Here is a 13,348-nt window from a genome sequence, read left to right on the forward strand (position 1 = left end):
TTATTTTTTTATATCAAATCGTTTGATAAACTCATCATGATTCCTTTCCTTCTTCCTTTTCTAATATTGTTTTTAATAAACATATATAAATACTTATACATCAAAGTGAGATTCAGAAACAGACGTTCTCACTGATGAAGTCTATACATATATAATATAATATAATAATTTATTTGCTAAAAAAACACAGTATAAAAGATGATAATTAAAGCTTTGTATCATATGTTTTGCCACATTTTAATAAAATTGGAGTGTCTGTTTGTAATATTGAAATAACCGTTTTTTTACTACATCCATATGAATATAAATTCGGTTATAAATTTTTGCCTGTCTGTCTGTTTGTTCCGGCTAATCTCAGAAATGGCTGGACCGATTTTGACGGGACTTTTATTGGTAGGTAGCTGATGTAATAAAGAGAAACTTAGGCTACTTTTATTTTAGAAAAATAAAGTTAAATTCCACGCGGACGAAGTCGCGGGAACAGCTAGCTAGTACTTAATAAATTCAGCTGATTGAATTCTTATTTTCGTCAAACTAAAAACCTAAAATTAAAAACCTTAAAAAAAAATATAATATGATGACTAAAATATATTATTAAAAGGGTTCCCTTTAGGCAACGTTCCTAAGATACTGGCAGCGTTCCCTCTTTGAATGGCTAGACTAATGCTTTGTCCAAGGTAGCTGCCAGCTCTTCGGTCTTCTGTGATGTCGACTAACCTTTTCGTTATTTCTTTGAAAAGTCTTATAGCGCTAGGACCCCACGGACCAAGGGTCTCGACACCGAATGGGACAAATTCATATTCGGAGCCTAGACCCCTGTATTTACATATTTTGGCTTTTTCAGCCGCTTCACACGCCGCACCAGCTCTGTTATTGGTTCCATGTAGATGGATTTTCGTTAAATAAATCATAATAATATTAAACCTGGACAATCAACTGATATCAATACTTATTCATTTTTATTGTAAACAAGCCGCACCCGCGACTTCGTCCGCGTGGAATTTAACTTTATTCTTCTAAAGGCAATTTATTTTTCTGAGGCAAAGATAGTTATTTATATATTGTGTAAATTTAATATTCATTTATAGTATATAAAAGTAAAAAAAAAACAAATAATTATGAATTAATGCTGCTGCACGGACTCCAGTCCATAGAGAAAAAATTAAAATTATCTTATATATAAAATTCTCGTGTCACAGTTTTCGTTCCCATACTCCTCCGAAACGGCTTGACCGATTCTCATGAAATTTTGTGAGCGTACTGAGTAGGTCTGAGAATCGGCCAACATCTATTTTTCATCCCCCTAAATGTTAGGGTTGGTCCACCCTTAATTTTTTTTTATTTTAAGGCAAAACAACGTTTGCCGGGACAGCTAGTAATGTATAAGATTTAACGTTCATAAGCGGCTAATATGTAAACATGAATAAATGATTTTTGAATTTGAATTTGAATTTACTTTCTGCTGTCAATAGTTAGAATACAAGTCTGCATCTGAACTAGCATCAGAACTCATGTAGTTCATCTCACAATTTCTACTTATGCTTCGACTACAGCCACTGGTATGAAACTTTGTCTTCTTCTTTCTCTTTCTTTCCATAATCTTCCTCATCACCTTCAAAGGCGGATGGTCGTGCACGACAGGTTCATAGACAGTTCTAGCAGGTATTACGATAGGTGATTGTGGTTGAAAAACAGGCACAGGTGCTGGTAACACTGGATATAAAAGTGGACACGGATTGTAACAACCGTACGGTGTGCAACAAACTCCATTTTGTCCATTCTGTGCACGCGGTTCAATATCCTTAGACGCGTTTTTTATTTCACTATTCTTTATTATTTTATTGTCTGATAAATCAGATTTTAATGGCTGATTGGATTTTACAAGTAAATTCAGGAAGTCTTTCTCGTCTGCTGCTAAATTCGGTATACAGTTAACATTATCGAAAGGTTTTAAAAGTGTTATCACAAAAAGAAGCAGTTCAAATCGACGCGAGCTCATAGTCAGCTATGATCTGGAAACTTTCTGAAATTTACGTCTAGATGTATAGCCTAATATGACGAGCCTAATATTACGTATTAGGAATTGTTTGCAGCAAATGTTTCCTTTGTTCAATAAGAATGACTTGTGTAAGATAAGACGGTGGTCTAGCTGTTTACTGCCTTGCTTTTGATGGTCGTGGGTTCGATTCCCCGTACGGCACAAAAATTTATATTAATGAGTATGATTGTTTGTATCTGTCTGGGTGCTTTCTATGTATAATATGTATGTATTTACGAAAAAAAATATCCGTGTATTTGTATAAGTTATCTAGTACTCATAATACAAGCTTTAGCTAGCTTAACTTAGGTCTAGATGGCGCTGTGTGAATTGTCCTGAGATTGTTATTATTATCATTTACTAGCATTTGCCCCGGCTTCGCACGGATGTACATGTATTATATATATAAATCTTCCTAGCTAACTAATAGCTTTACTTGGGTCTAGATGGCGCTGTGTGAATTGTCCTTAAAAAATATTGTAAAAGCAACTAGTTGATTAATTGATTTGTTAGACTTATAAATTATTGATTGTAATGAAAATAACAAGTTTATTTTTTTATTAATAAGTCTTATTAGTGCAGTAGGTTTATAACTGTATTTTGAAATATTTTATCATTTATATAAAGGAAAAGCAACTAAAAATAAATTAACTTTCTACAAAAGCGAAAAATTAACAAATATTATTTATTGTACCTATATATTTAACATTAACATCATAATTTTAATAAATTTAAATAGAACGTTGAGATTTTAGTTAATATATTAAATTATATAGAAAACAGTCCAGTATGATTTTTTTTTGTAATAGTTGAAGAGTTAAGAAGATTTGAGCAGATTTAAGATTAATAATGCTGGTTCTATAATTACAGCTTCTTCTATCTGTAAGTATTTGACAAATATTGGTCCCCTAGCTGACCCCGCAAATGTTGTTTTACAATATAAATTAAAATCGCTATTAAAATAGGGGCTGGTGCTATCACATCAAAAATACTTATAGAAGTGTGAAAATTTAGGGTTGTTTGTATTTTTTTATGCCAAATAAAAAAATAAAAATAAAAAACTTTGTCGAAATATTAAAAAATATTTTTTGCCGAGCCGCTCTTAACATTTAGGGATATAAAAATTAGTTATAATCTATTCTCAGACCTAATGAATATACATATAAAATTTAAACAAAATCCGTCAAACCGTTTCGGAGGTGTATAAAAAGGAAACCTGTGACACGAGAATTTTATATATTGGATATACCTTACTCAATTAAAATTAAAAAACCTAGCTGAAATAAATTTGTCTAGAAATAAGAAAAAGGAAATACTATCGGGACTGCAACAGGAAAGGGTACTGCAAATGCTGGACCTGGGAGTGGCCGAGGAGGAAGTGGTGGTAATGGTTTTGGTACATCTTCTCTCTTACGACATCTGCATTTCTGATGACAACTTGAACAGTAAGAGAAGAACGACGGCGTACAAGTTGGCGCGCAAAGACAAGGCGGACATGGGGGACACTTTTTATGTTTTGGTCTTTTTATACAGAATTGAGGAGGCATCGCTGGAACGGCAATCTGAACTGGCATAGGTACCGGATATGGTATTGCTACAGCTATGTTTGATTCTGTGGTACTACCACTACTAGTTGTACTTGTGGTTGTTTGTTGTGTTGATATAATGTACCGAAGCGGTACAATTGAATTTATCATAGGTTCTGGTGGTGGAGTCATAATGTAGACAGGTGCTGGATACATCGGAAATGCTATCTGTACATCCCCATATATTATAGCAGAAAAGAGACATATCGCTGTAGTCCACTTATGTTTTAAAATCTGTAATGTAAATAATAAAAGGACATAGAAAAATAACTTATAAAAAGTCTGAATAAACGGCTATAATATAAAATAATAAAATGTAAACAATATTTGTGATATTACAGTTGATAGAATTGAAAACGGAGAATATGCATGTTATGGTAATTTCGAGTCTATATTTTTATGTTCAAATAATGGAGCTTTAAGCAATAACGATTTTAATCATCATGTTAAAACATTTAACAATGTTTATGCCGTGCGAGGAAGAAAACCCACGACCAATGGAAGTAAGGCGTTGTTCCAAACCACTAGATCACCGAGGGCATCAAACATATAATAACAATGACCTATCGGTTATTGCTATTATATTGTTATTTTTGCAATATTCATTCGGATTGAAAAATTACTGAAAAAATATGAAATAAGCTTGTTGAAAACATTCCAAGAATACAGACATATTCTTTTACTCTTATATCTAGTTGTCCTTTAACTTACAGTATACTTACAACAAACATGTTAGATACAATTTCAGTTTCAACAAATGTCAGTGCTTTAAATTTTTCTATAACCTTAAAACACTTTTATACGTTCGCTTTATTTATTGCGTAATGCATTTCATTGTAATTTTAAGGAAATAAAGGAAGTAAAATGTGTTTTTCTTCATATGATTGAAATTTTGAATGGCAAACAATTTGTTAATCTACTTGATGTGAAGTAACTAGCTCTGATCGCCTATATACGTGAACAAGAACCACGGACACACGTCATGATTCAATTTAATATAGTGATAACAAGGTGTTAGTAGTTTGAACAATGATATTGCTTTTTTATACCTTATTTGCCCCGTTTTTGTAGTATTTTTTATTGCAGCTCCGCTTCTATTAGTATGCCTATAGCCTACCTTGATAAATTGGCCATCCAACATTAAAAGCATACCCAATATCAGATCAGTGCAACCAGATTTTAATGTGAATTCACCTCGCTTTTAAAAATAAAAATAATAAGAAATTCAATTGAGTTTCTTGCCGGTTTTTCTCAATTGTATTATTTTTTATCTTACTTTGGACATGTGGAGGTTTAATGCCTGTTTCGGCCCATTTCAGAACTTTTTTTTTTTTATAACACAGGGGACAAACGAGCAAGCGGCTCACCTGATGGTAAGTGATTACCGCCGCCCATGAGCACCCGCAACACCAGGGAAATTGCAAGTACGTACTTTTAAAAAGGAATAAGCTCTTTTCTTGAAGGTTTCAATATCGTATCGGTTCGGAAATACCATTGCTGGCAGGTGATTCCATAATGTGGTTGTGCGAGAAGTTTCTAGAAAACCGCACTGTGGAAGACCGCCATTCATCCAGATGATCAGGATGGTATTTCATCTAGTATTTTATATGCTTGTCTCGAAAATTATTTTTAATTTTTGAGACAAGCATATGCGTCTATATAGATACATCATGTGGAGGTTGTATTCTGCTTCCGCATGGAATACAGTGTTAGTAGTTTGAACAATGATATTGCTTTTTTATACCTTATTTGCCCCGTTTTTGTAGTATTTTTTATTGCAGCTCCGTTTCTATTAGTATGCCTATAGCCTATACCTTGATAAATTGGCCATCCAACATTAAAAGCATACCCAATATCAGATCAGTGCAACCAGATTTTAATGTGAATTCACCTCGCTTTTAAAAATAAAAATAATAAGAAATTCAATTGAGCTTCTTGCTGGTTTTTCTCAATTGAATCTGTATAGTGAACTGGACGGTAGGGAAAAAATTATAATATAAAAAAATTGACGTTCATAAGCGGCTAAAATGTCGTACGTTGAATAAATGATTTTTGAATTTGAATTTCAATACTTGTAATTCAATATTCAGCATCTAATATCACTTTTAGATAAAGCTTTATTACTATTTGTATCTGTAATCTAGCATACTTCTTTAGATTTCGTTTCTTTTTCAACCGCGTTACTTCGTAGAGAATTAACATATCTGCAGTAAGTTTTACCTTAATTCGTACTCCATTAAAAGAGTTGCAGTTTCAATCATGAAAAAGAGACTTTCGATTAAGAAGAGTCAGTCTTTCCTCTACTATTTCTTTTCTTATACACTTTGTTACCAGCTCTAAATAGCACATAGATTTTAACACGAGATCGAACATGCTACCTTTTATTTTAAAGAATGAGACGACGTCGACAGAAATATCTAGTACTTCTAGAAATTAACATGACGCAACAAGTATAACTTCAATTTTATGACATAAATAATTTTAATAACTTTTAGGCATACAAAAAATTACAAATAATTTTACAATTAATAATATGATCCACAAACCGGGTAAGCCTCCCCAAGAGGTCGGCTCCTACCGACCGATAAGCCTTCTGCCTCTAGTATCAAAATTGTTTGAGAGGATCCTCTTGGGAAGAATGTCAGCTGTGCTCATGGATTCTATCATACCTGACCATCAGTTCGGGTTTAGACAGAGACATGGAACATTGGAGCAGGTACACAGGATATGTGATACAATAAGAAGGTCATTTGAACGGAAAGAGTATATTTCATCAGTTTTTCTTGATATCCAACAAGCATTTGACCGAGTCTGGCACAAGGGTCTCCTCTGCAAGATTAAATCACTTTTGCCTCATACATACTATAACATCTTGGAGTCTTACCTATCGGATAGACTATTCCAGGTCAAGGAAGGAGTTCACACATCAAAATTCCACCAAATATTAGCAGGGGTGCCTCAGGGATCTGTCTTGGGGCCTGTATTGTATACTATTTACACATCAGACTTACCACAATGCGAGGGTCTAACCATGGCCACATATGCTGATGACACTGCAGTTCTAGCTTGTAATATGTGCCCCAACCAAGCCTCACGAACCTTACAAAATGGCCTTAATCACATCAACCAGTGGCTCAAAAAATGGAAGATGGTTGCCAGCACATCCAAGTCGCTTCATGTGACATTCAGTTTGCGACCAGGAAATTGTCCAACGGTAACACTGAATAGTAAAACACTACCCCAAAGTGATACAGTGAAGTATCTTGGAATACACCTGGACCGCCGGATGACCTGGAGAAAGCACATACAAGTAAAAAGAGACCAAATAAACATAAAATACAAAGGGATGTATTGGTTGCTAGGCAGAAATTCAAAATTATCCCTTGACAACAAGCTTCTCCTCTACAACTCTGTATTGAAACCCATTTGGACCTATGGCATCCAATTGTGGGGTTCTGCTGCAAATTCAAGTATAAGCATAATACAAAGGGCACAAAATAACATCCTGAAACAGCTTATAAATGCGCCATGGTTTGCAAAAATATCCGAGGTTCATGAGTATGTCAACACAAACACAGTAGCCGAAGAGATAAAACACCACTACTCCAAGTTAGTACACCATCCTAATGTGCTGGCCAACAACTGATAGTCCCTGACAACATACGTCGGCTTAAAAGGCGTAGGCTACTGGAACCAGATGACTAATCAGGACCACCAAAAGAGACGATGATTCTGCTGGGAATCACTCTCTACCCGCGATGTAACACCTACACCACATCTGTTCATAGTCTCCGACTGATTGCAGGATAGACTCAGAAAAAAAAAAAAAAATTAATAATATACATTAATCGAATGTTATACTATTTGGAAAGATACTGATAAATTAGTTATCGTCTTATCAGCTGGTGGCTTAAAAATTATCTGCTTTTTACCCTCCCCTAAAACGTGTTTCGCTCCACCTTTTCTCATTACGACTTGTTTACGTTTGTGATCATCAGAATATGCATTATCTCCATCATGGGACACCACTACCAGTCTAGAATTTTCCGGTTCACTTTCGGATATTACATGAACTGTTTGCAGTTGTCTCCTTGAATTTGTATTCTTATTTTCCCCAATTAGTTGATCAGCTTCATACCTACTAAGACGTCTATTGTATTTAACATCGCCGTCCCTTGAAATATATGATAACATTGGTTTAACAATTTCATTGTCTTTAAATTCTGCCTCACCAACATCTAAATTTCTTCTATTTAATCGCCTTCGTATTCCTTTACGTCTCATATCAAGACGACTTCTGCGTCTGTCACACTCTGATGATGAGCTTGAACTCGAACTGCAGGAAGAGCTGCCACTGATATCTGGTAGTGGTGGTCTCCTAGGAGGCCGGATACATCTTGGGGGTTGTGGAGGTAAAGGCACAATAACAACTGGTGGAGGCGCAACTATAGGAGCTACAGGTAGTCCAAAACCTGGTCGTGGAAACATTGGAGACCGATAAGGAGGTGCGCATGTGGTTGTTATAGGTTCAGGACTTGGAAGTCTGCCAGACCAAGGAGGATGAGGCATCATGGGAATAGGCATTGCTATTGGCATTGCGTATACGGGAGGTGGATATATAGGTACTGCTATTTGTAAGTTGCTTGGTCTTATAATGATAAGAAGCCACAATGCCAGTATCGATTTCGTGATACCATGTTTTATGATCTGAAAGAGATACAAGTTATGTATCATACTTATATTACCAAATAATACGTACATTATGAAACGTATTAATAATATCTTTGACAATTCACATAGCGTCATCTAGTCTAAGATAAGCAATATTTCTGTTATAGGTACTAGACAACTGATATAAGTACTTATATACATTGTTTTAGTGAATACATATATAATATACATAGGAAACACCCAGACCAATACAAACAATCATACTCATGAATACAAATGTTTGGAAGGACTGTACAAGGAATCAAACTATCGATTATAGGAAGAAAGAAAGTATTCTAAACTTGACCAACAAGGTCGTCAAAAACGTACTATTTTATGAAGTTCTACAAATATGTAATATTAAACTTACAAAATTCATGTTGTGTACAGATTATGTTTCTAATAATCTCGGAAGTTACATGGTTGTTTAAGACTTTTATACATTCACATTATATGTTACATAAGTGGATCGCATTGTATATTGAGTGGCGGGAGCTGTAGGCAACAGAAACAAGTGGTTTCCATTTCGTAACGCAAATAATGCTCGATAAAATTTTACGACAATTGATTTTTATTTTGTTTGTTTTTGGTTGTTTTATATAATGTGAAGATAAGGAATTAAATTTAAAAGAATAGACATTGGAGTTTTCAGTAGGGGTCTCACAGTACCCGTTTACCTCCCTCGGGTTGGGTGTATCCCATAAGGGATTATCACCAAGTAAAAAAAAGAGCTGCGTAAAATTTGGAATATCATATCAAGATATTTATTTATGATGTTTATACTGAGGTGATGGAGTAATTATTCCATTTAGAGCTCTGTCATATTATTTAGTGACGATTTATGGTGACCTCGGTGGTCTAGTGGTCTAGCACACCGCTTTACGACCGATGGTCGCGGGTTCGATTCCTCGCACTGCACAAACATTTGTATTCATGAGTATGATTGTTGGTATCGGTCTGAGTGTTTTCTATATATAATATGTATGTATTTACGAAAAAAATTATCGATGTATTTGTATCAGTTATCTAGTGCCAATAACACAAGCTTTAGCTAGCTTAACTTGGGTCTAGATGGCGCTGTGTGAATTGTCCTGTGAGATGATTATTTAGTACCTGTACCTGTTGGATCTGGTGGCACTGTGTCATAAAACCTGTTACCTAAATGCCGTCTACACAAAGTTAGTAATTCATTTTATGGTAATTGCGTAAGATTCTATAATAAACTGCCAGAGTCTACGCTAAATCTTACAGAGAGGCAATTCAAATCTTATATTAAACAAATGTTATGTAAAAAAGCCTATTATAAGATAGATGAATTTATAGATGATAGCAATATATAGCAAGAATAAGTTTATTTGCGGACAACGTTATAATTTTAATTTTCATACTGCTTTCTTGATATATGATAGCGTAGCGGCTTTTGTATTGATTGCCGCATGCATCCTTATGTAAAGTGCGAATACTGTAACTACCATATAGTAATTTTTGTAGCTGTGACGTGGTCGTGTGGAATGAGTAGTCATGCTCACTAAAATGTCCAGACATGTGGCGGCGTGGTGGGCCGGTCAATGGGCTCCCTAAAATATGGTCGAGCGCAGTGATGGCTGGCTCATCCGTCATACTCGTGAACGAGTGCTGCTTGTAGGGACTGGTCTGCTCTTATCACTACGACTGATTTAATCTTATTGCATATTTATATTTGACCCAAAAATTAGTGCTTGTTGGTAGTTTGTATTCACACGTTTCGACTTGTAAATATAAACTTACAAGGATTATTTAAAAGAGCAACACACAAGTTTCTTGCTCGTTCTTCTTGTGATGAGACAGCTTTCCGAACGAGTGGTAGATAAAAAACAAATTGTTATGACTATTCAAAAGTGCTTAAATTAAGTTTATTTGAATAAATGATTTTCTATTCTATTCTATTCTAAAAACGAAAACCATAATTTACAAATTATATCTATATTTAGTATAAATATCTCTATCTCTATCAATAAATATCTATATTTAGTATAAATATCTATATTTAGTAGCTATGACAAATTTGGTACCCATAAGATTTCATAATTTGTAAATTATGGTTTTCGTTTTATGACACAGTGCCACCACATCCAGCAGGTAGCACACCGCTAGGCAGCGGGTCCCCTTGAACTACGAGTTTACTTAATAATGTGGTCATCGTTAATTATTTCATCTACTAAAGTGAAACATAATAGAAAATTATTTTTTTTGATAATTCTAATATGGTCTTTAACATGCTTGCACTTATTGCTAGGCGGCCTGTGGAAGGCTACTATAACGACATTTTTATAACCCTTCCAAGAACCAGGACTTATCCCCACGGACCTCAATTACAATTAAATAAAAATCAACAGAGATAGGAATAAAATTTTATTATTTACTACTTATGATAGGGTCTAACTCCAATATACGGGGGGTTGGCGAATGTTGGTGGGTTCATGACCCATTGCTAGCAATGTATCATGCCAGGTTGACCTCCACGCGGTTTCCACTGGAAACCATCGTGATAAATTCTTGGTGAATTTGTCACTATGGACTAACTGACCTGACCTCATGTTCACCTTATCATCCTTTACTGGTGCCCCGCCAGTGTAAAGCGTTGACGCAGGCGGGGGCACCATTTCATTATCGTCCAAAAAAAAACTCCAAAATACGGGGGGGGGGGGATTGTTAGTAATGTGGGTTCATAACCCATTGCTAGCAATGTATCATGCCAGGTTGACCTCGACGCGGTTCCCACTGGAAACCATCGTGATAAATTCTTGGTGAATTTGTCACGATGGGCTAACTATCCTGACCTCATGTTCGTCTTATCATCCTCCACTGGTGCCCCGCCAGTGTAAACCGTTAGCGCAGGCGGGTGGACCATTCCATTATCATCCATAATAAAAAAAAACTCCAATATACGGAGGATAAGAAGGTATTACATAAGGTATAAAACCAGGAATAAAAACAAGACTTGGCAATAACGTGATAATCGGTGCTGGACAGTAACATGGTGGGCATTTAGGACATCTATCAGGTGTCGTCATGTTCACCCAGTAAGCAGGACCGGTTAAAGCTGATATTGACAAAGATGGCGATGGCAGTATGTTAAATGGATACGCTGGCATTACGAGTTCTGCATTACTGCATTGTATAATAAATAAGATGTGTAGACACGTGGCAAATGTATTTGTTTTATTGAAAATCTGCAATATAAATAAATAATAAAATTAATAATATAATAAGTCATAACATTAAATACCTGTCGCATAACCCGAAAATTCTTAACCTCCTCAACAATATCTTCACCCAGCACAACCTCTCCCACACTTGGCTAAGGCCCGTGTAGGTGAGTATTACCTTCTTTTAAATGTATAAAAGAAGAGAAAGAAAGAAAAAAAATATAATATAATTTATTCATAAATGTACGGTACAATTAAATATAGTTAGCCCTGTAATAAATAAGTGTTGTTCAAACAGTAAAAAAGTGTGAAAAATAGTAGAGTGGCGAAATCGTTGGGAGGCATTAATGTAAGGACTTCAAATCCAATTGTCTCAGTAAAATCATATGCTTATAAGGTTTGGGACAATTTTATCATAGTATATGTAGTGGCGCTTTTTTGATATGCAATGCAAGGAAATGAATTAATGACAATAAAATGTTGAAAAACAAACTAACACTCCAATTCTTAGGTCTTACTTTGAACATGTGGAGGTTTAATGCCTGTTTCGGCCCATTTCAGAACATCTTTTTTTTTTATAACACGGAACAAACGAGCATGCGGCTCACCTGATGGTAAGTGATTACCGCCGCCCATGAGCACCCGCAACACCAGGGGAATTGCAAGTACGTTGTCGGCCTTTTAAAAAGGAATAAGCTCTTTTCTTGACGGTTTCAATATCGTATCGGTTCGGAAATAACGTTGCTGGAAGGTGATTCCACAATGTGGTTGTGCGAGGCAAAAAGTTTCTAGAAAACCGCACTGTGGAAGACCGCCATTCATCCAGATGATCAGGATGGTATTTCATCTAGTATTTTATATGCTTGTCTCGAAAATTATTTTTAATTTTTGAGACAAGCATATGCGTCTATATAGATACATCATGTGGCGGTTGTATTCTGCTTCCGCATGGAATACATGGATTGCTAAGAAGTTCGTCTGTTTATCCTAATTTATTGGACGGTTTTGATGTATCTTTATATTCATGTCAAATTTGTTTAATATCTGAAATATAATTATTGAACTCCCAAGTTTCTTACTCATTTTTAAATTAAATATAACTTCATTAAATTTGAACATCTTGACATTAATTCTATGAAATCAGTGCACATATCCATGCATATGACTTATGTACTTGTATATTGCCAACTGTACTATTATATTTTGTGATATTGTGTATGAAAAATGTGAAATAGTTTATATTTTATTACTAACATTTTATAAGACGCTTGCAATTGATCAAGATACTTACTCTTACTTACCTATACAGTAGATATTGTTTGGATTACATTGTAAAAATATTGTCTAATTGAAATTAAGAAATTTTTTAACAACATTACATTTTTTATTTGCACATTAACTTATTTTCTGCTGACTAGATGTACCGCAGTGCTGCTCGGGTGGAAACGTGTGTTACTCGTTGATGATGTGATTTTTTTAGGTGAATTAATAGTTCAAATTTATCAGATTTTCTGAGTTAGATATAAATCTTTCCTGTTTATAATATCAGAATATATTTTCAGTTTACAAAGTATACAAGAAATATAATTTTCTATATTGTCATATACTGGAACATTCTACTCCTTATGGTAAATATGAATGGGAAATCAACAAGGAGAAGTTCACAAAAAATATAAAATCTGACAAATAATAACTAATAACAAAAACTACATAACTATAAGAATGTACATATTTTTTTATTTACAAACAAAATATTTTGTAGATCGTGAAAAAGTACAAAAAAATATTTGGTATTTTTCTTAAGTTTACTTATCTATTTCTAATTA

General features: G+C 34.7%; 1 protein-coding gene across 1 annotated transcript; it reads right to left on the reverse strand.

Moving 5' to 3' along the window:
• On the reverse strand, window positions 1-3,756 carry LOC131848645 (deubiquitinase and deneddylase Dub1-like). The gene is made up of 4 exons (XM_059198568.1): window positions 3,355-3,756; window positions 1,747-1,867; window positions 1,569-1,612; window positions 1-60 (listed from the first exon to the last, which is right to left on the reverse strand). The coding sequence occupies exons 1-4, from the start codon at window positions 3,754-3,756 to the stop codon at window positions 1-3; spliced, it is 627 nt and encodes a 208-aa protein (XP_059054551.1).
• Between the last annotated feature and the right edge of the window lie 9,592 nt (window positions 3,757-13,348).

The sequence above is a fragment of the Achroia grisella genome, unplaced genomic scaffold (genome assembly GCF_030625045.1).
Source record: "Achroia grisella isolate CSIRO2021 unplaced genomic scaffold, CSIRO_AGI_Agris_v1 utg567, whole genome shotgun sequence".
NCBI classification, from domain to species: Eukaryota; Metazoa; Arthropoda; class Insecta; order Lepidoptera; family Pyralidae; genus Achroia; species Achroia grisella.